The 20334-nt window shown below is 36.8% G+C and overlaps 2 protein-coding genes across 4 annotated transcripts in view; one reads left to right on the top strand and one right to left on the bottom strand.

Annotated features, from left to right (window-relative positions):
• Positions 1–1243: 1243 nt before the first annotated feature.
• On the bottom strand, positions 1244–19851 carry LOC139147727 (syntaxin-16-like). Of its 3 annotated transcripts, XM_070718896.1 has the most exons (10): positions 17794–17909; positions 15501–15595; positions 13330–13382; positions 12194–12300; positions 11583–11745; positions 10554–10663; positions 8108–8251; positions 7611–7691; positions 2090–7095; positions 1244–1540 (listed from the first exon to the last, which is right to left on the bottom strand). In XM_070718896.1, the coding sequence occupies exons 1-9, from the start codon at positions 17821–17823 to the stop codon at positions 6994–6996; spliced, it is 885 nt and encodes a 294-aa protein (XP_070574997.1). In that variant the 5' UTR covers positions 17824–17909; the 3' UTR covers positions 1244–1540; positions 2090–6993. The 3 variants fall into 3 exon arrangements, with proteins under 3 accessions (XP_070574997.1, XP_070574995.1, XP_070574996.1); XM_070718894.1 differs by lacking the exon at positions 17794–17909 and adding an exon at positions 19591–19851 and having other exon boundaries at positions 1244–7095; XM_070718895.1 differs by lacking the exon at positions 17794–17909 and adding an exon at positions 19636–19851 and having other exon boundaries at positions 1244–7095.
• Positions 19851–20334, top strand: part of LOC139147724 (probable ATP-dependent RNA helicase DHX35) — a 13679-nt gene continuing 13195 nt past the window's right edge. The window contains exon 1 of the mRNA XM_070718892.1: positions 19851–20272. Within this exon, the coding sequence (XP_070574993.1) occupies positions 20236–20272 (37 nt within the window). The 5' untranslated portion in view covers positions 19851–20235. The remainder of the gene's footprint in view (positions 20273–20334) is intronic.

Raw genomic sequence — 20334 nt, 5'->3', positions numbered from 1 at the left:
GAGGTGAACGTCCGTAGATAAGCTGTAGAGGGCGCACGTCTGAAATTTGCGGCACTTTGCCAGTATTTACAGATCCATGATTCCTTAGGATATTATTTTAGGTGATAGTGTAAGGGAATCAAAAATGTTACTGTAAAATAAACTTGGTGTCTGAAAGTTGTTTCTTTAACCTACCCTTGCAGATCTGTGATTGACTCAAATTCAGAAACAACAGGTTACCTAATTTTCATATCATACATAAAAAAAAAATGACATTATCATCAAGGCTACATTTTTAGTTTTTCACTCTGCTACACCTTTTATTGGTCTTTCAAATTTTCAAAAAAATTTAAAAAGAGAGTGCTATTTTCATTCCAGTGACAAAAACATTAAAAAAAATTCATATAAAAGATCCAAGAACCAAAAGAAGAAAGACAATACTACAAAACCAAAAAAAAAGTTCTTCTATGTGTCCCAAGTAAAATTTGCAACATTTCCCACAAACTTTTGAGTTGACCTTTTTCAAGGGTTGACAAAATGTCTCTAAAACTCATTTCAATTTCTTGAGTTTGTCTACGAAATGGGCACATCTGGATCAAATTTTCCTTCTAAACAGTAAACCACTTGTCCCTTAGGTGCCTTTTGTGAAAGGTTAATCCAAACGTACCCCCCCGCATGCCGATTATCTTGAAATGTGGTGTTGATTGAAAATAGAATAAACAAAATATTTTGACTGGTGGCATCTTTGACAAATGGCTGGTCTGGCTGCTATGCTTTTACAGTCAACCAAATTAATTATCACCCGCATGTCATCTGAATATTACATGTTATAACCAAAACGGGGACTATGTGCCAGAGGGCTGGTGACCATTTACGAGGGCAAATAATTTCTTGTTATGAGGGTACATAGTCCGTTGTTTGGGCTATATTTTTGTTTCATACCTCTTTTACATAAATTTTACTCAAAAGTTTTGGCTTAGTTGCAAATGACAACCTTTTTAAAACCTGGATTTGTCATGTAAAACATGTAATTAGATCATTCTTAAACCCCGAAGTGGTCAAGTTGACAATAGTTCCAGGTCCCTTTCCATCAAATGATGACAGTGTGCCTTGCAACATCATCAACAAGTTACCATTGAATCCTATTGAGCATGCAACATTTGGTTATCTGAGGCACAGTCCAATAGAGGGACTGTGTCTGAGGCATGTAATAAAACTTCATATGATTTATGCTTAAAAAAAATAACTGTGAGGCTTGTGTATATTGATACATTTCTTACATATACTATGTACTTTTATTCACCAAATCTCTTTCTTCTATAAATACAACTTTTCACATAGATTTCATGAAGACGTTGAAATGTTGGGCACTGGCAAAGCTAACAGTCAGATCTCTGACTTTGAACATCCTTCATCCAAAGTAAAAAGAAGACAAAAATTGAAACGTTGGTTACTTTGATATAGTATGATACAACACTTGAAAAAGATGAGTTTCATCTTTGAGTAACTGCAACCACCTCATTATATGGCCCACTACATATTTGAGAAAAATGGCTCACTTCTATAGGATAAAGCCCGAGTACAAGGGCTCTTCTGGTATATAAAGTCCAACCCAACGATAAAATGTCGAGGCCGCAGGCCGAGACATTTTATCGTAGGGTTGGACTTTATATACCAGAAGAGCCCGAGTACGAGGGTTTTATCCGACTTAAAAACTATCGCCCCATCTGATATATTTTCGTTTTCAATGTGTTTACGTCAACCGTCCCCTTTGTCATAGTAACATGTTTAGGATATGAATTAAAACTTTTATTTGTGAAATAGCCTTCCAATGTAATGGAACATCCTATAAATGCCCTAGGGCACATTATCTAAATGCCCTAGGGCACAGCAGATTTTGTTTTGCAGCTGGTTTCCGCTGTTTTACCAAATTTGAATATTAAACGTACCAGATGTCTACAGAATATGACATGTTCACTTTTGATTGGACAGTACTTTACTACGGAGCTGTCATTCATTTCTGGAATTTGGTGACCAAGGCTTTACGAGTAGATAAAGCACCCTGAATTGAGCACTCTGATTGGTCAATCAACAGTAGATAGTTTTTAACTTCCCAAGATACAGACCGACAGCTTGGTCTATTATCATGGAGAAATAACTCCTTAGTAAGCATATACCTATTCCAAGTTCTTAAATTAGGGTCTCAAACGTTTGGTAACATTGTTGGTATTGTGACGATATCAGGTATATACACTGCACACATACATTAGCTTATTACCTCCACAAGAATGATTTTATATGATGACTCCTCTCTTAATAGAATGAGATAATTGATTCAGATGTTTAACTTCACCATAGGAAAGGTTTAGGTATGAGCATTTCAAACACATCAAGAGAATTATTCACTACAACACTGAATTTGTAGGCTGATGACATTGGACCATTTACATGTAACAAGCACCATACATGTGATACTATCTGGGCTCTTTCCCTAGTTCATGTTCAACAGACATTATTTGTTTCCCTAAGATGACCTTTTGTTTGGTTTCTAATGTACTTCCTGACCTTATTACTGTGGTATTTTGACTTGAAAAATTACAATTTTACTTTGTCAATGGCCTTGAAGTGTCAACTAAAAGAACAATATCATTGGGTCAGCACATGTGGTCTTCTCCTGTGTGAAACCAGTTGCAAACACATGACAATTTTTTTATGAATAAAACATTTTTCCTGTTAAAACCTAATGGCCATCTGTTTGCATTTCACTGATGCACCAAGGATTATTGTGGTCTTGTGAGCAACAAAACAAAAGGTCAATCTCTCAAAGTCAATGCTGACCCCTCTACTTCTGAACAATTTCATAAAATCTCTATATCTACAGTATGTATATAGCAGACGGAGAGGTATTGCATCCTCTGTTGTTTCAAACAGTAATACTGAATATCTTATGGTAGTAGATGGATTTAGTTTTGCAGAAGGACCCTGCAGGAGAAAACTTCTTACAAATCAGTGCTACAGGTATGCAAGCACTGCTTTGGAAATCAAAGGCATGTATTTTGTAAAGGCCCACAGATGAATTGTTGAGATTTGGTGAATGTTTTGTATGAACTATAGACATGTATATATACATAGTTGGTTTCACATATTGCACTACAACTTTGCAAAATTTCTATTAATAAGCATGTCACTGTAAGGTCAAAGTTGAATGGTGGACAATGACCAACTTAAACTAACCCTGTTCCATGTAACACTTTGGTGTGAACTTGGTGATGATCGTCAGTTGCCTCAACTGACATACAACACTTGTTGACGGTAAATTCAAGCAGAAGTTGCCATTCTTTTTCCAGTTATTTCACTATGTAGTAGTTTAGTTGCATATTCAATAACAGAGCGGTTTCATTTTACACATATCATAATAGTGTATGATGGACAATATATCCTTTACAGACGGAAAGAGAGCCTTACATTTCTTTCATGCTGAAGTTATTATTACAAGATTTATCAAAGGATCATGATAATTCTCACAATTATACTGGCTTAAAATTCAAGTATGGAATTACAATTGTAACATTTTCAAGTGCTGACAGACGATCATAAATACCATTGACAAGAAAGGGACTATGTGTCTCTTGCAGATGACTCTACAATTCAAAGGAACAGCATTACAGCATTTCCCATGGTGTTGCATGCAAGAATGCAAAAAATGTGATGATCTTTTGACCGTTTTTGTTGCCTTTACTTGCATAATTATCGTAATTAAGAACTTTGTCTTTCCCATTTTTCATAACGGCGGTGTGTGTGTGTGTGGGTGTACATGTTAAAAGTTACCAACAACATTTCAGCTGTTGAGGGTAAATACACGCATGATGTCATAAGTTACAAGGAGGTCAGAGTTCAAAAAGTTTAAAGGCCTAAGATACAGTACATATCCTATGCCAAAGCTTTATCTTTTCCATCAGATTCTCCTGACTTGCCCAAGCAGTGTGTACCTTGTGTCTTGGCCACTTTATGGCCCTCTAGTGGCTGTCTTAAGCATTTCTTTTGTAGATGTAGATGTGAAAGAGTAGGGAAGGTGAAACTGAGCAAGGACAACAGCTTATACTGTAAAATGTGTGTTGACTTAATTGTGGTTTACAACTGAAAATGCTAAAATATCATGAGTGACTATCACAGTCACTGGTGAAAAAAAAAGTCACTGGGTGCCATCTCGCTAATGAAATGTTCATCAGGGCACTGGGGTAGTTAATAACACAGAATAGTTCTGGCAACAAAGTCCCGATGAAGTACAGTAATACACCAACTTCTAGCATATACTTAAATCTTGGTAAAATTCATTGTACACCAGGGCATGTAAAGTCAATGGCCAGAGAAACTGCTAGGTACATTTGATAGATCACTATGGCAGATGTAAAGAGAAAGGTGTACTGGAACCACCTTTAGAGAACAACTCTTATCAGAAAACATGTCATGCAGAAATTTACATTACTCATCGATGAGTGACAGTGTTATGACAAAACAACCACATTCCTTACTATATACTTTCAAAATTCTCTAGGTAATACTGACTCTGTTCAAACAGGTGGAACGGTACATATGCAATGACGAATGCAGTGAGCATTAAGAATAATATAATTCACATGTAAATCCACCCTGTTACATGAAACTATAATGACATGACTGGCTTGCTTTCCCCCCCCTTTACCAAGAACTTACAATGAAACATGCTGCTGTTCACCTGTTTGACACTTTTCAAACCAAAGGAGCATGCTTTACACCCACAGCCAATGGATGCCCACCCACATCGAAGTGCCCTATACATTGGTCATTGCGCAAGTGTTTTTTGATTCTGCAAGATGAACAAAATGCAAACCTGTCAAAACATACTTCATCTGAGATAAACACCTGCATACATTATCAACTCACTGGTCAAGAAAAATAAGGTAACACATCTAAGTCGACTTTCACTTAAATTTACTTCTTTTATGCATAGATGTACCTTGACAAAAATCCACTGATGTGAACTAGAACTGGAACACAATGCATGTTCTGTATAACATTCACATTCTAATCATGAGTTTCAAACGTTCACAGACATTGCACTGGAAAAGACAATAGCTACACACAGATAAACGTGAAATCATCACTTCTGCGCATTGCCATAGATTTACATGGAAGGTCACAAGGTCAATTGTGCCATCATTGTATGGACAGTGCAATTCACAGTACTGAACTGCAAGTCTTGCACATAAAACATGTATAACTGAAAACCCTCAATACTACACTACTAATGAAATCAGCGGTGATTTCTCATCAACATTGGTACCACTGACCCTGTGACCTTTCTGGAAGTGGCGATTCGTGTATGGCACAGCTCATGTGATAAGAATATACATACCTACATCACAAATCTTAAAAGCAGACATCTGTTATAATTTTTACACCTGCAAATTCAGAATCATTTTTTACATCATAATCATGGACTTTTTCTTGAAAGTATGATGAATTGCATTGATAGGGATTCTCAAACGGACTGTGATGACCTTTGACCGGAAAGGGTCATAGTTCATCTACCATCTTCATAATAATTTCACAATCACAGACGCTATATTCTCACTAAAACTAGGATGTTTGCACTTACACCAGAAAAACATTCACAATACAGTATGTATAATTCTATTCAGGTCAATACAATAAATAGGAAAGTTGTTATATAGCCCATTATTTAACTTCTGGGTGATAGGACTATTTCAGAGACACTCAACTTGTTTTAAATCAGATGTACAGATTGGCCCCACCTTTACCTTCATTGGACGTTTACTTTTGTTACCTGTCTGAAACAAATGGGGTACGAGAACTAGACAATATGACGTAAAGTAACGATGGAACCATCACTACATTTTATTTTAATGCAATTGAAGGACACTTTAAATTCATTTACGGTTTTATAAAAGGAACTCAATTGCAAGTGATTTTTTTTCACATAGGACAATCCTTTTTTGAATCCACTGATTCAAATTGACAGTGAAAATTAGAAACAAAAACTATTAACTTAAGCCATTCAATGCAAAGAATGTGCAATGGTAGTACTTTCAGCCATGTACATATGGTTATACAGGTTTCAACAGAGTAAACTTACAATACCTTTTATAATAAATTGCATGAGAAAGGTATATTCATCTGGCAAACTTGGACACTGTCTTAAAATCTTGGAAAGAAGAGATTGGGATGGTATCACTGTTGTCACTGAAAATCAGTGCGGATCATCAACCCACAGTCAATAGTATGTACAAAAGTTTGGACAAGAAATCTACCAAAGATAGCTCTTTGCGTCCTTCATGACGGCCGTGGTCTTGTGCATTTGGCATAACATTCATTATGTCCCGAAATCTTGCGCCTCTTCTTTCTTTTAAATCAAAAAGAGAAGTTCCGATCTCTGCCCAAAGTACATGCATAGAAATCATGGCTACACTTCTGTTTTCAACCAGTTTTCAACCAGTATTACAGGAGACACGCAAAAGAAGTGGAAATCTGTGTTGGTTGGTGAGCTCCTGCAGGTACCAGTTACTAGACTTACACCCATAAGACAAACAGTGACTAGTGTCTTCTATTATGTCTATCAACAATGATCACAGTACATCACAATTTTTAAAAAACATACATTTCTTCTCAAACATTTCCTCTTCTGATTCCTCTCCCATAAAAACCCTGTTCCATTAACTCTGAATTTACTTGGACATGACTTCTTAACTATGGTTAAAATAAAACGCGAAACTTTTACTAAATAAAAAAACTTTGGCCCATGCTTAATGAAACCAGGTCCAATGTCATGGGTCACAGGAAAGTTACACTGAAATGGCAGGCAATGGAGCAAAGGAGAGCGAGCACGCTCTAAAAGAACTGTCAGTTCTCACATGTCAATTTATACACTTAGAGCTCACTTCGACCAATTATATATAAATATTTGTACAATGAGACTCAGTAAATTTCTATTTACACTATCTACAAAACCTAATTCTAACTCTTGGAAGCTATGAGTATTATTATGAGGACTATGATTACTACCGCTAAAATCATGATTATCAACATCTTCCTATTCTTCTTCTGGTATTTTTCAGCCTGAAAAAAGTAAAGGATGGTTACGTGAGATGAAAATGTCAGATGTCAGCATGGCAGGGTTAGAGGTCAATGAGATATTGTTAGACTTTGTTATATAGGTATCACTCAGTGAAAGAGGGAAATAGTATGAAACAACATGATGGTTTGACTATGACTTCTTGAACGAGATAATGACCTTTTAGTAAAATACTGACCCGTTTGTGAAGGGTCATGACCTATTGTGGAAAACACACATTTAACACTGGGGATAATGGCCTGGTGAGGATGGATAAGGACCTTGTACAGGATTACAATAAAACAGAAACTCAGGAATTTGATGTACTGTTATTAGAGGTTTTAGGCAATACACATAATGGCAGGGTAGGAGAGTGAGTCGATTGGGAAATATGACCACACAGGCAAGGAAAATTGGAATTTGAGATGATGACAAATTGAGATGAATTTGTTCACAGAATTTGGCCACAAAATGATTTGTCCTTGGATTATTTCAAAATGATGCATCTTTCTCAACCTACCTTTTGCAGTTGTTTAAGACCCTGGTGGACTGTGGTGGCAGTCTTCTCAATGTTGTAATCTATTCTGTCTAAAATTGTGCCCTGAGAAAGTAAGTATGATCATTATTGAATTTGAGAACGTCGCAGTTTACTTCAAATCTGTCTACAATATCAACATTTTCAATCAGAAATTCAGTTGGTGTGTAGGAGCACAGCTTGTGGAAAGGCACTGAGTACAAGAGTTTGATTCGGGATTGTAAATGATAACAATAAAGTGGTACTGGGTGTTTAGCCATCTTCTTGCTGAAGCTAGTTGCCTGCCAATTAGCAAAGTTGATGAAATGGAGTACAAGAGCTGTAAATTAATTTTCATCAATTTCAACAGTTCATGCTGGGCTGTAGAAGTCGTAGTCACATTAATTCTGATTCTTTGTATCGTCTCTGCATGGTTTGATTGTGTAGGATGTAATTTGTTCACATTCCAAAATTTCTCATAGCCACTGCTAAGGAGTACATACCTGTTCTACAACCATAGTTGCTAAGTCTCTGAAAATCTCATTGAGGTCTGATATTGACTGTACAATGTGTAGAATTTCTTTTTCCCTATCTTCAACCATGGCTGTGTTCTCTGCTACCATCTGCATTTGACTTTCTGTGAAACCCTGCAGGGGAAATAAAATAATGTTATGATTGGATATATATACTGTGTATGTGTATGTGTGTATGCAGGGATGAAATTTTGTTTGGTTGGCGATGACGATAGTAGGTGGTTACAAGTGTGTGCTAGCACATTACATCTGTGCCAAATTTCCCTGATTTTCATTGAACAAATAATTTTAACAGCAGGTGAATTTGAGCTGACAGCTGGTTGTTTGCTGGCTGCAGGCTATTTTCTACATCCTTGATATGTGCCTCTGTGGCAGGAGGAGACAGAGAGAGGAAGAGAATGAGAGATAATATCTGACAGACTAACAGAGAGAGAAAAGAGAGAGAGACGTGGAGAGCACAATCATACCGAAACTCTACTGTAGGTATGTCTACTGCAAAAACTATTACTCTGTACACCTCAGACTTAGTTGAATCCAATAAATGGTGTGACTTAATTTATGTGTTTGGATGTGAGCATATCAGGTTAAGAGTGTTCAAATAATCTGCATCGATGCAATTAATGCAAAAAAAGAACAAACAATCAAACCCTGTGCATAGCTACTGTATCTAAATATTTGTTGCAGAAAGTAGAGACAGCAAATGCAGGGATCACTTTGGGGCGCGATAACGCGATATTTACGCTCAAAAATCAGAAAAATCGCATTCAGAAAAATCAATTGGGCAAAAAAGTCGCGCTGATAATTCAAATGGCGCGTACGTGATACCTTTACGCGATCTAAATTCATCGGTAATATTTGGCAGGTTTTCAGTACAGAACCACTCGTTGTGTCGCCGTAGAGAGCGGTATAATTACGCTAGAAAAAAGCTGTTGCAGAGTTACCCGTTTCAACAGCGTTTGTGATTGGTTGCCCACAGGAAGTTTTGCGTTCATTGACAAATCATTGGAGTCGATACAGCAAGTGTTCATTGCTGGTGTACAGTGTGTTGTCGTCGCTCAAAATGGCGCTTTCGAAGGAACATTCGTGTCCAGTACGAGTGGTAGTGCGAAGAAAAAACGAAAATGCACTATTCTGGACTACTGTACTTCCGTTACTCCCGCACTAGAAAGTATGGATTCGATCGCCTCCGATTACAACTACACTCAGTGTGACAGTTTTCGGACAGGGTAGTGAATTTCGCCCAAAGCCGTTTCATAAATGACGAGCACAACGAAATCTTATTATCATACCTTTCGAAACTTTATTGTGTTTATCCTCAAAATGTTAACACCGATAGAAGTGGCATTTAGGTGGTCAAAGTTGCCAAATTTTTGCCCCCATGTTGAGTGCATGTAATCGGACTGCTATCGCAGTAATCGGACGCCGTATTTTGAATGTGATAAGGGCTAAATTATGATATTTTGAAACTTCGAACCCCGATTTTCAATTTCGATGAGTTTAGAAAACTATATGGAAATATTTCATGATAATTAGTTATGTTTAATCCATGGACGACGCAACTATATTTCAAGGTGTATAGCGCTTGGATATTGGACACGGGCTGTCCCTGTGTGTTGCGTTCGACACCTCGTATCGTACGGTGTGGCTAACTTCACCAAGTTTGTAGCGCCCGAAATAGCTTCTACAAAAAAAATCCAAAACGAGACAGCAGCGTCACCTGACTTAATATGCTGTAGCATGACTTGTAAAACGCTATCAAAACGGAGCGAAGTGAGTATAACGAACAGCATGTCATGTAAATGTCTGAAAACTGAGGTCATCCAAAAACTGTCTCACTGAGTGTATTGTTATGCAAATTAACCAATATGCAGAAAATCAGGGAAAGTTAGGTCCGGTTCCCACAGACTTTGAAATTCTCCCACAGTTTTTTTTTATGTGCGATTTTATCTCATGCCGTTCTTGAGCCAGGGTAATCCCAGCAAATGTATAACACTGAGAATGTGAGAAGGGATGGACCATAACAAATGTATTCAGAGAGCATTTCCTGATTTTTTTCGTTGATGATATGTGACTTCAAGAAAGTGGGTGTGTGACAGCAGACAAATACATTGCGGTGAATAGGACTATTTCTGTCAATATGTTGATTCAAGATATTTTCAAAATTTCACCCTGTCGTAGAGATAGGACTGTTTCTGTCAATATGTTGATTCAAGATATTTTCAAAACTCACCCTGTCATAGAGATAGGACTGTTTCTGTCAATATGTTGATTCAAGATATTTTCAAAACTCACCCTGTCGTAGAGATAGGACTGTTTCTGTCAATATGTTGATTCAAGATATTTTCAAAACTCACCCTGTCATAGAGATAGGACTGTTTCTGTCAATATGTTGATTCAAGATATTTTCAAAACTCACCCTGTCATAGAGTTCATCATCTAGGCCGTCTTCCTCCGCCATTAATGAACTTCCAGGAGACATTCCCGTGTCAAAAAACTGTTTTGCTCTTTCTTCTCGACTTTTTAATCCTGAAACATGAAAACATTGGCAATTAATACATGCTCCATTATTTTGTGACTTTCAATGTGTCAGACATGTTGAAGCATCAAAAGTGCTACGCACTTTTAATAAATCGCACCCCTTGGTTGCAAGACACCCAACTGAAAACCATCCATAAGCTTACTGTACATACACATAACTGAATTCCTTCAAAGGAGAGATAACACAAGCATTGAAAATGAAAATGATATGGATTCGATGTGAAACACGGAAATCCTGGCAACATTCAAGTGGTACAGCAACAAACTGCAGTACATGCATGTGCCCAAATTATGGGCCTATGTGTGTTGTCCATAGCATGCATGATGTCAACAGTTTGTAGCAATACCACGTCTTGAGTAATGCCCAAATCCTCAATGACACTAACAGATGTGACTTTTTCTCTTTTAAAACCCTAGTAACAGTTACTTTTGATGATTTTTTCACTATTTTTGTTTTGTATGTCGATTGCAAATTCTTGTTCTACATCCCAAAGCATGTCGACAAACCTACTATTCAGCTTATAAATACAACTTCTATACGTGTAAAATGCACGATTATTGTTTACATTTGAATTTTGGTCCACACCAGAATTCATTTGTCAACAATAACAATACAGTTAACACATACACAGACTGAGTTGACGAGCTGATTACTGTCTATCTAAACTGTGGGGAGCAGAATAAGAAACTATAGTTCACAAAAATAGTGAAATTATCATGAGAGTTAAAGATACTGGCCATTTAATCCATTGACTGCCATAATTTTACTCAATACATTGTTTTCAACAAGTTGATTTATATGAACAGTTATATAGTATGGAGCATCAGAAACAACAGAATTAAACAAGAGCAAACGGAGTGAAAACATAGGCACAAACGTTAGAACACACTTAGAACTGTCTCTTACTTTTTAAATAGGCTGACTGCCCTTTTCTAAAATTAATTGATAATTCTTGTAAACTTGTGGCTAGTGAGGACATGATATTTTTGGTGACTTTTCTTTCTTGGTCACTGCCCATTCTGCTCTTGCTGCCTATGTACTGGATATTCCGTTGACATCTGTGAAACATCTGAAGAGAATGTACAGAAGATAAGGAGAGTTTAGTTGGCAATGTTGTATCTGAAACAACTGGTGAAGGACCAGTGTTTTAGGCTAAGGTTTGGGAAGATAAGTACACGGTGGGGGAACCCCATTACATTTCTGTTTTCCCTGATGGGATTGCATTGATATAACAGGAGAACCCACATAAGGTGACTAGGGAACCCAAGTAAAATTTACCGGGTACCAGCTTTAACAAAAACACTGAGGACTCAAAATGTTTGTTTCATCGTTGTCAACGCTTTGCACCATTGGCAAGGGGTGGGTCTGAGGTGAAGCTCAGGTGCATCAAAAGTTAAAAATGCTAGCCCTTTAATGTAAAGAATATTTGAGAAATTCTTCACTTTTCTGGAAAAGCTAAGAACATGGGAGTGGTACTGTGAAAACAGCTTGTATTTGTGCCAAAAGCAAGTCCTTACCTGTGTAATTTCCTGAGTAGTAATCTCTATTGCATGTTCTTCATCTACATTGTCATCTAACGTAGGCCTGTTCAGGTGTTTGTCATGTAAACTTGACAATTCCTTCACTGTAAAGACAAGGAAATCACACAAAATTTCTTGCTGAAGAGACAAATTACTCAATATTACTGATACAATTCAGAATGGCCGCAAACCGTTTGTTAATCCATGGGAAACTACACTTTCTTTACTTTCACAAACTACACTGGTGAAAACTTTACTCACTCCAAGAGCTTCAAAATGCACCTATGAAGTGGTAGCCCAAAAAAGTATCGTGAAAATTTCATATCTGTCCCTCCACAAGCATATATTCTTTCTAAGACAAAGGTGGCAGATGTCATACATGAATAAGACTGGGTTTGTTGGTAACCCTTTTTCTCCCATAGGGCTTAAAGTCTGCAATGACTGGACTGAATTCAGTTGGAAGCATGCTAAATTTTAACTCTCCAATCAAACCATCCTTCACAAATTCAATTTAATTCTACGTATCATTTGTTTAGAGTAGCCATCAGGGGGTTTGGATGTTGATGACTATTTTTGAAACATTAGCAGCAAACATTACACTGAATCTCACCTAAGTGTTTTCATATAATCAAAAGTTAAAGTTCTCATAATTTTGAAGATGTCATGAGCTCCACAGACATATTCAACAAAATTCAATTAGGGTATGAATGAATGGTTAATCAAGTGCAGCACTTAAAGTACATACACACATCATCAATGACCCTGCATATTGTGTTTTTTTCAACTATCAGTGAAATGGTATGCAGGGATACAATATCAATTTGCCACAAGAAACCCCTCAAAAAACGAAAAAACCCAAGGGACACTGTACATTACCCAGGATAAAATAAAATTCTGATCCCCATCAAGAGATACGGTATATCAGTAGTATTGCCAGGCACTATTGATCTACAGTAATCTGGTCACCATAATTCCATTTCCTTTTCTGAGTTACATCATATTTTCTTCTCTCCAATGATTTCTTCCCCTCTGATCCGCCGTACAAGTAAATTGCTGAGGCCTCTCTCTATTGACACACTGTTTTCAAATATTTCAGTAGGACAAATATTTGTAAATTTTGAAGACTGACTCACTTTTTTGCTTAATTCGTGTGATATCATACTGCACTTCCTCAAGGAGATCAACCCTGTAATACAAGAATACCACAAATGACTGTAAGTGTTTCTGCAAGTGAAAGAACTATAGAATGATAAATTTAAACAAAATATTGGTATGTTTTACTGGATTAAACTAACAGAATTGCTGGAAAAGCTACTTATACCAGTACTTGTCTTTGCAGAAAAAAAACTGCATGTAGCTTGATCACAAAAGAACTTAAATTGAACAAAAACTTTGATTATTGTGATCAATTATTTAAAAAGAATTGTCAAGGAAATGTCTCATCCACATAAATATTGATGAAAGAAACGTTTGGGCTGATGTGCATCATCTTGGAAGCTGTTATCCAACTGGTTGGCTGAATCCTTCTGTTATCTTTGAAATATACACAACAGACTTCCTAAGTTGCTGTATATAGTGACAATTAACAATCAGATATAACCTTCTGAGCCAGCTGCACATCAGCAGAAACATTTGTCTTGGTAGATTGTGAGTTTTCTTCAGAGTAAGGCAAATATTCTCTTAAGATTCTATGACAGGAAATTGTCAGATCAGTGGCAGTTCAGAACGGGTACCCTACAATCCATTTACGATTCTTTCACTGGAATTTTTTGACCCTTTGACCTTAATGTCAGTCAGATTATTACCATCATTAAGAGGGTCGTCCATCCTCAAAGCCTGCTGACCTCTCCAAAAGACCCGTACATCAGGGATGACAAGGGGTATTCTATCACCAATATGTGTACACAAGGTAATATGCAATTGATATGTTTGGCTTCTCTTTGAATGGAAATATTAATTCATAAATCTTGTATTTTATGCAACATCTGCTGTTGTGATCATCCTTTGAAATAAATGTAAATATTTTGATGTATGAATCATGACTAACAGATGCTGGTACTCATTGTCTGTCTCATCAAGTTAGTGCTTGTCATTTCAAATAATTATATCAGGATGTTAGCAGTTAGAATCTAAACAAATGCAACCAAAGACTGTTGTACAAATTTAAAACCTGCAATTTTGATCCTTCACTCGTGTTACAATATCCATGGTGACAATAGTTTGGGCTAAAATGACCAGAAAATTTGTTTATAAAACAACTCAACAGATTGTGATTATGCCAATAGACAAAAACTTAAGCATGTCAATAAAATTTAATGGAAATGTAAAAAGTGATTTACAAAGAACTATAAGGTGTACTTGAGAAGAATTGATAAGTTTCAGTAGTCACATAGGTTACAATTTGTCAGTGGAGAGTGTTGGCACTGTATCATTACATTTATTGTTGTTTCTCAATCTCGCTGTGCTGTATGTAAATATTGACAGAGCATGAAAGCTGATGGGTACTTTGACTTTTTCAAGTCTCTCATTGATCGGTACCATTGTCATTCCCTACAATCCACAGATATGACTTCATAGTCAGGCCAGGCAAATGAGGCAAACAGAGCGTGCTGGACACTGCATGGTGAAACTCAGCTATGCTGGCTTGGTGAAACATGCCATGGTTGCATTCTGTAATTATTGAGGATGTATGTGTGGGCAGACAGGTGAGGCAACATTGCAGGACCACAAAAGACACCCTGTGATAGGTCCTGGGTAGTCAGTCCACATGGAAAGTCAGTCTGCTGGTATTCATTGTTTTCTGATTAGGAATCAAGTAATTGGACTATAATATTCATCAGATTCAGTGTACAATTGGCTATGCTGAACTATGGGTCACTCCATTGGGTTATAAATGTCAAAAAGAGTGGCTGCAATAAAATATATTTAATGGTCATTTGTAGACTCAGGATTGTTGTCCCAAAGGTGGAATTCAGCTATATTATGAAACATGCTTTCTGTCATTCAATTTCCTGATCAATTTCCTAAATACTAAATAGACAGCAAACCCTATCATATAGCACACTGTGTGAATTTTGTTTTCTAATGAGTGTCTAAGGCTGTACAGTTGAGAAAGCACTCATACTTTATACTCAAGCACATACACAGGAAATATTGATTTAATATTTAGCTTATATATATGCAGAGAGCAAGTCCTTCCTGCTTATACTCATGTACATGTATTTTGATGACCCTGATGAAATCATAGTGATAATTAATGGCATAGCAGGTTGCAGGTTTGATTTTAATGGTCAATGTATCTTACCAATCTGGTGGGAGTCCTGAACCTTTGGTGACTCCTATTCCAGCTTCAGGATCAGATGTTATACTTTGAACTAAGGCCATGCGGTCATCCGCAACCTGTGTGAAATATATTGCAGAAATACACTTTAGAGCAGTAAACTGAATGAAAATTTGTGATTACCAGTGAAGAGAATTTATATATATACACACACACATATATATATGAATAATTCACTGATGTTGGTGTGATTTCACAATATACGAAAACATACATAATTTGTACTGATTGCAAAATGTTTTTTAAATCAATTTTTTTTCCTGCATGTTTGAATACGTTTTCTATCATAGTATCAAGTATGGTATCACTTGATAGAAATCTAATCGCACATCCATACTTGATATCTTCACAGTGAAACGAAGCTATATAAAAATAAATGCTTGGTTTTGTATCTCAATATTTACCAGGATCCCTAATAAACAACACTAATCAATATGAAATGCGAATAATTTGGCAGTTAACTTGATATTACTTTTTGATTTTACAGCAGAATTTAGTACATTACACTAACCTACTACATTGTAAAACCCTACAACCAAATCATCAGTACATGAGAAATACATGAAAATCAATATTGCAATCACACACACGTTGAAATCAGTGATTTCTAAGCTCCTGTTTTCAATTACAACGTCAAAGTCATATTTCTTGTTTTATAGTTGTTTCTTAATCCAACTGAAATAAAGGCCTCTACTCCACATTATATGAATTATGAATATATCTAAGCACTGGTGTACAGTATATTATATTGTATGGGTTATTGTTTGCAGGTTTGAGATGAATTCACAGCTCAATTTACAAATAATTGCTTTGTTTCATTTCTGCCAATGCTGTTAGACTAACTACTTAGGAAGCGCAACGTCCAATAATACTATCAAGTTCTGGGTATGTTCATTTGATTATGACAAGCACTGCCGGAGGTGTACCCACTGAAGAAAGACCATGATTCATGTAAGGTGTTAACGTAATTCTGAGTAAAAAGACTTGTAGTACATACAGACAGGATAAAAAGAGATGCCAAGATATCTTTGATCTAGGAAATGATGACGTACGCAGAGCTACTACCCATTGGTTCAAATTTTGTCAATAAAAATATTTTACAAACAGAATGAACAAAAATACTGGAAAATAATGAAATGTTACTGTTAATGGAGCTTGAAATATTTTTTTATTAATATTGGGATAAAAATGAAGGTTGTCTTGCCCATGGAATTAATACTGATTGATTAATCCTGAAAGAAGCAAGATTACATGTAACATTGGCGTTTTTTGCCTTTAATCACTTATGGATGACACGGCAGTGTGTATATGTGCATATTCCATTGTTTAGGGGGGGACGTGGACAATTAAAACGTGTACACGACAAATGAAATTTCAAACATATCACATTGAGTGGCAGGGGGTGGCTCGGTATTGATTGCTTAATTTTTGTGCAAATTCACACCACATGACACTTTGGATTTTTGCACTCACTTCTAAACTTTCATTTACTGGAGGGGTTAGATGTCAAAAACAATAAAGTTTTGTTGCAATGTGTGTGTTCTATTAATCTAGGGTTCCCAATATTATGATATAGTATAACGTTAGAGGTTGAGACCCAATTAAATGCAGAGTTTCATTTCTATCGATTTCACAACCCAAGATTAGTGGACACAAGGAAATTTTCTTTGAATTGTTAGTAACCTAGGCATTTAGAGCCCCTAAGAAAATCCCTTTTAGTTTGCAAACAAACGTGTATCCATTAATCTTCAGTCTTCTGATTTTGGTACCATCTGTACATGAATGCATATACACACAAGTTAACCCTTTTCCTGCCAAGTCCATATTTCACCACCAGGTCAAGATTGTTAAAATTAATGAAACAACGTATTCCATATGATGTATTTAACATAATACTGTACATTTGAAGGCTGTTGAAAACATAATACTGTAAAGTTGATTTTTTTTGACAAAAGATGCTATAACATACCAAGCCAAGTGGGTGAAAATACGTCATGTTTTGGCTCAATACCGCTTTTTACTGACTTGGCTGATGGGGAAGTGATACAGTTATTACTGTCTGGCAGGAAAAGGGTTAATGTTGTAAATTACTATGAAGAAGTTAGGATTACTGTGAGGAAAGTGGAATGTTTTAGGTGTGTTTTGTTACGATGAACTGGTGAAAGATATGAAAGGCTACCACATGTAGAAAGAACAGAAAAGTTCCTGTACAGTCTTTGAAACGAAAAGTAAAACCAAACCCACTGCATGTTCATACCTTATTGACACCAGCATCAGAGGCAGGCATTCAGTAGAGTAAGTAGTATGGGGAGGAAAGAGAAAAGTGATATAGTAAATGGGTGAAAATGTAAGTGAAAAAAAAACATGCGAGGTTACACGTTAGGGCAAGGGAAATGTTAAAACTTGCCTAATTGCTTGAAATTAAGTAACAGTTCTGCTTAATGATACAATTATCCAATACAAGTCACTAAAACTTTTAATCTGAATATGTGATTGTCCTAGGCTTCACTACACAACACCGTATCTTTTCCATGTGATGGGTGACCGTGTATATTCTTGATAAAATACACATGGGATGGTAATAAGTCATTCTGAAAATTTTGATTGGACTCCTAACTACTTTGTGATGGGGGGTGCAGGCACTTACTTGGTATAAAACCTTTCACCCTTTGAACAGTAATTGAGGAACGAGAAACTTGGTATTTGGACTGCTAAAATAAAGTCGTCTTATGGGAAATATAACACAGATTATAGACTGATTCTACATGGCTTCAGTATGTTAGCTACAGTCAATATTGTTCCCGTATTGTTGGATGTTATATTTTCTAACTGAATCATTTGCAGGCACTCTGTTGAGTTCTATGACACTCTGATAACACAAAGAAAAATAACCTTGGGTATACAGTAAAAATTCAAAATAATTCAAATTCATATCAGAAGCAAGAATCAGTCTTATGATGGTCCTACATGTAGACTCATGATGCTAACTGTTTGATAGTTTGAAACTGCAAGTTTGCAGTGGAAAGAATTCAAACTATAGCCCGTGACAGACAGATTTCAGTGTTTTTGCTAAGATTGGGGAATATTGGTAAATAATTTGGGAACCCCGGTACCATTTCTACTGTCCCTAAATCTGATTGCATTGATATACCAAGGGGAACCCTGGTAAAATGACTGGGGAACCACGGTAACATTTACTTGCTTACCGCCCTTAGCAAAAACACTAGATTTATCATATATTTTGCCTTCTTTTCATGTGCACAGCAGTCAATTGCATGGCACTCATTTTTTCCAGTCATATCCACAACATTATCAGTCTCGTAATTCTTCAGTTGAGTACCCAAAAATTTCAAAAAAGCCAGAGAGATCCTCCACTACAAGTACAACCAGATTATCAGACAGGCTGCTTGAAACTGCAGTAGCTGTATCATTTTGCATTTACTTATCTAAAAAATACCACCCATATATACTGACATCATTGAGAATACCATCCTTACTGGGGCCTTTTTCTACTTATGAAATGTCATATTTTGTCCAAACATTGCCGCTGGGTCTCAACACTTCTGAACAAAAATGGGGAATGGGCAAAATCATTCCTAAGGTTCTGTTATGATATGTACTGGTTCAGTGAGTAGTTTTATGTGCGGCAATACAATCATTTGGATCTAAATAAGTTAAAACACGGGGGTTTGCCTTTATGTTAATGGGATAGGATAATAGAGAGTTTTCTTTTAACCTGATGCATACATAGTACCTTCACAAATGAGTGCATAAGATAAAACTGGCTCCTTGGACTTCAGAGGACCCAGTATTTAAAGGTAGTGCCATGAATCGTTGATAGAGGGCGTAGCGTGTACAATGCAGACGATTAAAGTGGTCTCAGATATTTTTGACATTTTATTGTCGGGGAGATAAGGTACGATGATAGATACTTTAAACCCCGTGGCGATAAGAAAGAAGAGTATTAACTGTGCTCCGTTAATGTTGCCTATACTCGTCCGTAAAGTTTACAGACTTCGAGTAACCGAACGAATTTCAGAACCGGTGTACTCACCGCAGCAGCGCTAGCAGCGGTAGTGGGCCGAAAGGCTGTACTCACTTGCTCTGAAAATATATGGCGATTTTGCATCGCATTGTTCCTCATAAGAATAAAAACTTCAGTCAGACTTCTGGTAGCCATTTTTCTTTGCCTTTCTGTATCAACAGTGCCTTAATATTTCGGAAACAGTCCGTTATTGGATATTTCCCAGGGTGTCGACTGTCATTCACGTTTCCTACTACACCGCCATCTTGTTAACGTCACCTCCCACAATCCTCTACGAAACAGGAAGCCACAGCGGCAACTTCGAATGCACTGACGTCCATCGCAAGATCTTAGTATTTCAGGAAAAGGCGAAGAGACCGACAGAAATTTGTCTTTCTTTTATCCACATGATGATTCTGCTGTGTTTGTGAGGCTTACAAAATCTTTGTTGAAAGGGACCTGAATTCACCTATATTATAAAATACGCGGTCACTGCGTGCTCGGTCCGCTAGTCATGCTCGTCTGACCAGAGCCACGGCACGGGAGGTCAGACCTGCATCACTTTCAAGTTGTTTCACCATCTTATCTTTTGAATCATCGATGACCTCCAAGTCTCAAATGTTTCTCAGTGAACGACGTTTCCCTTGACCGACCTTAAATTGTACTCTTCTGAACATGTCTTCAAGTTTCACCCCGAAATTTTGGAAACCAGGTAACCATCATTTTATTACTCATACATGCATGTCTTCATGATGTTGTTACCATGCCAACGGG

The sequence above is a fragment of the Ptychodera flava genome, chromosome 13 (genome assembly GCF_041260155.1).
Source record: "Ptychodera flava strain L36383 chromosome 13, AS_Pfla_20210202, whole genome shotgun sequence".
NCBI classification, from domain to species: Eukaryota; Metazoa; Hemichordata; class Enteropneusta; family Ptychoderidae; genus Ptychodera; species Ptychodera flava.
The sequence above is the reverse complement of the archived record's forward strand: the minus strand, read 5'-3'. Positions and strand labels throughout refer to the sequence as shown.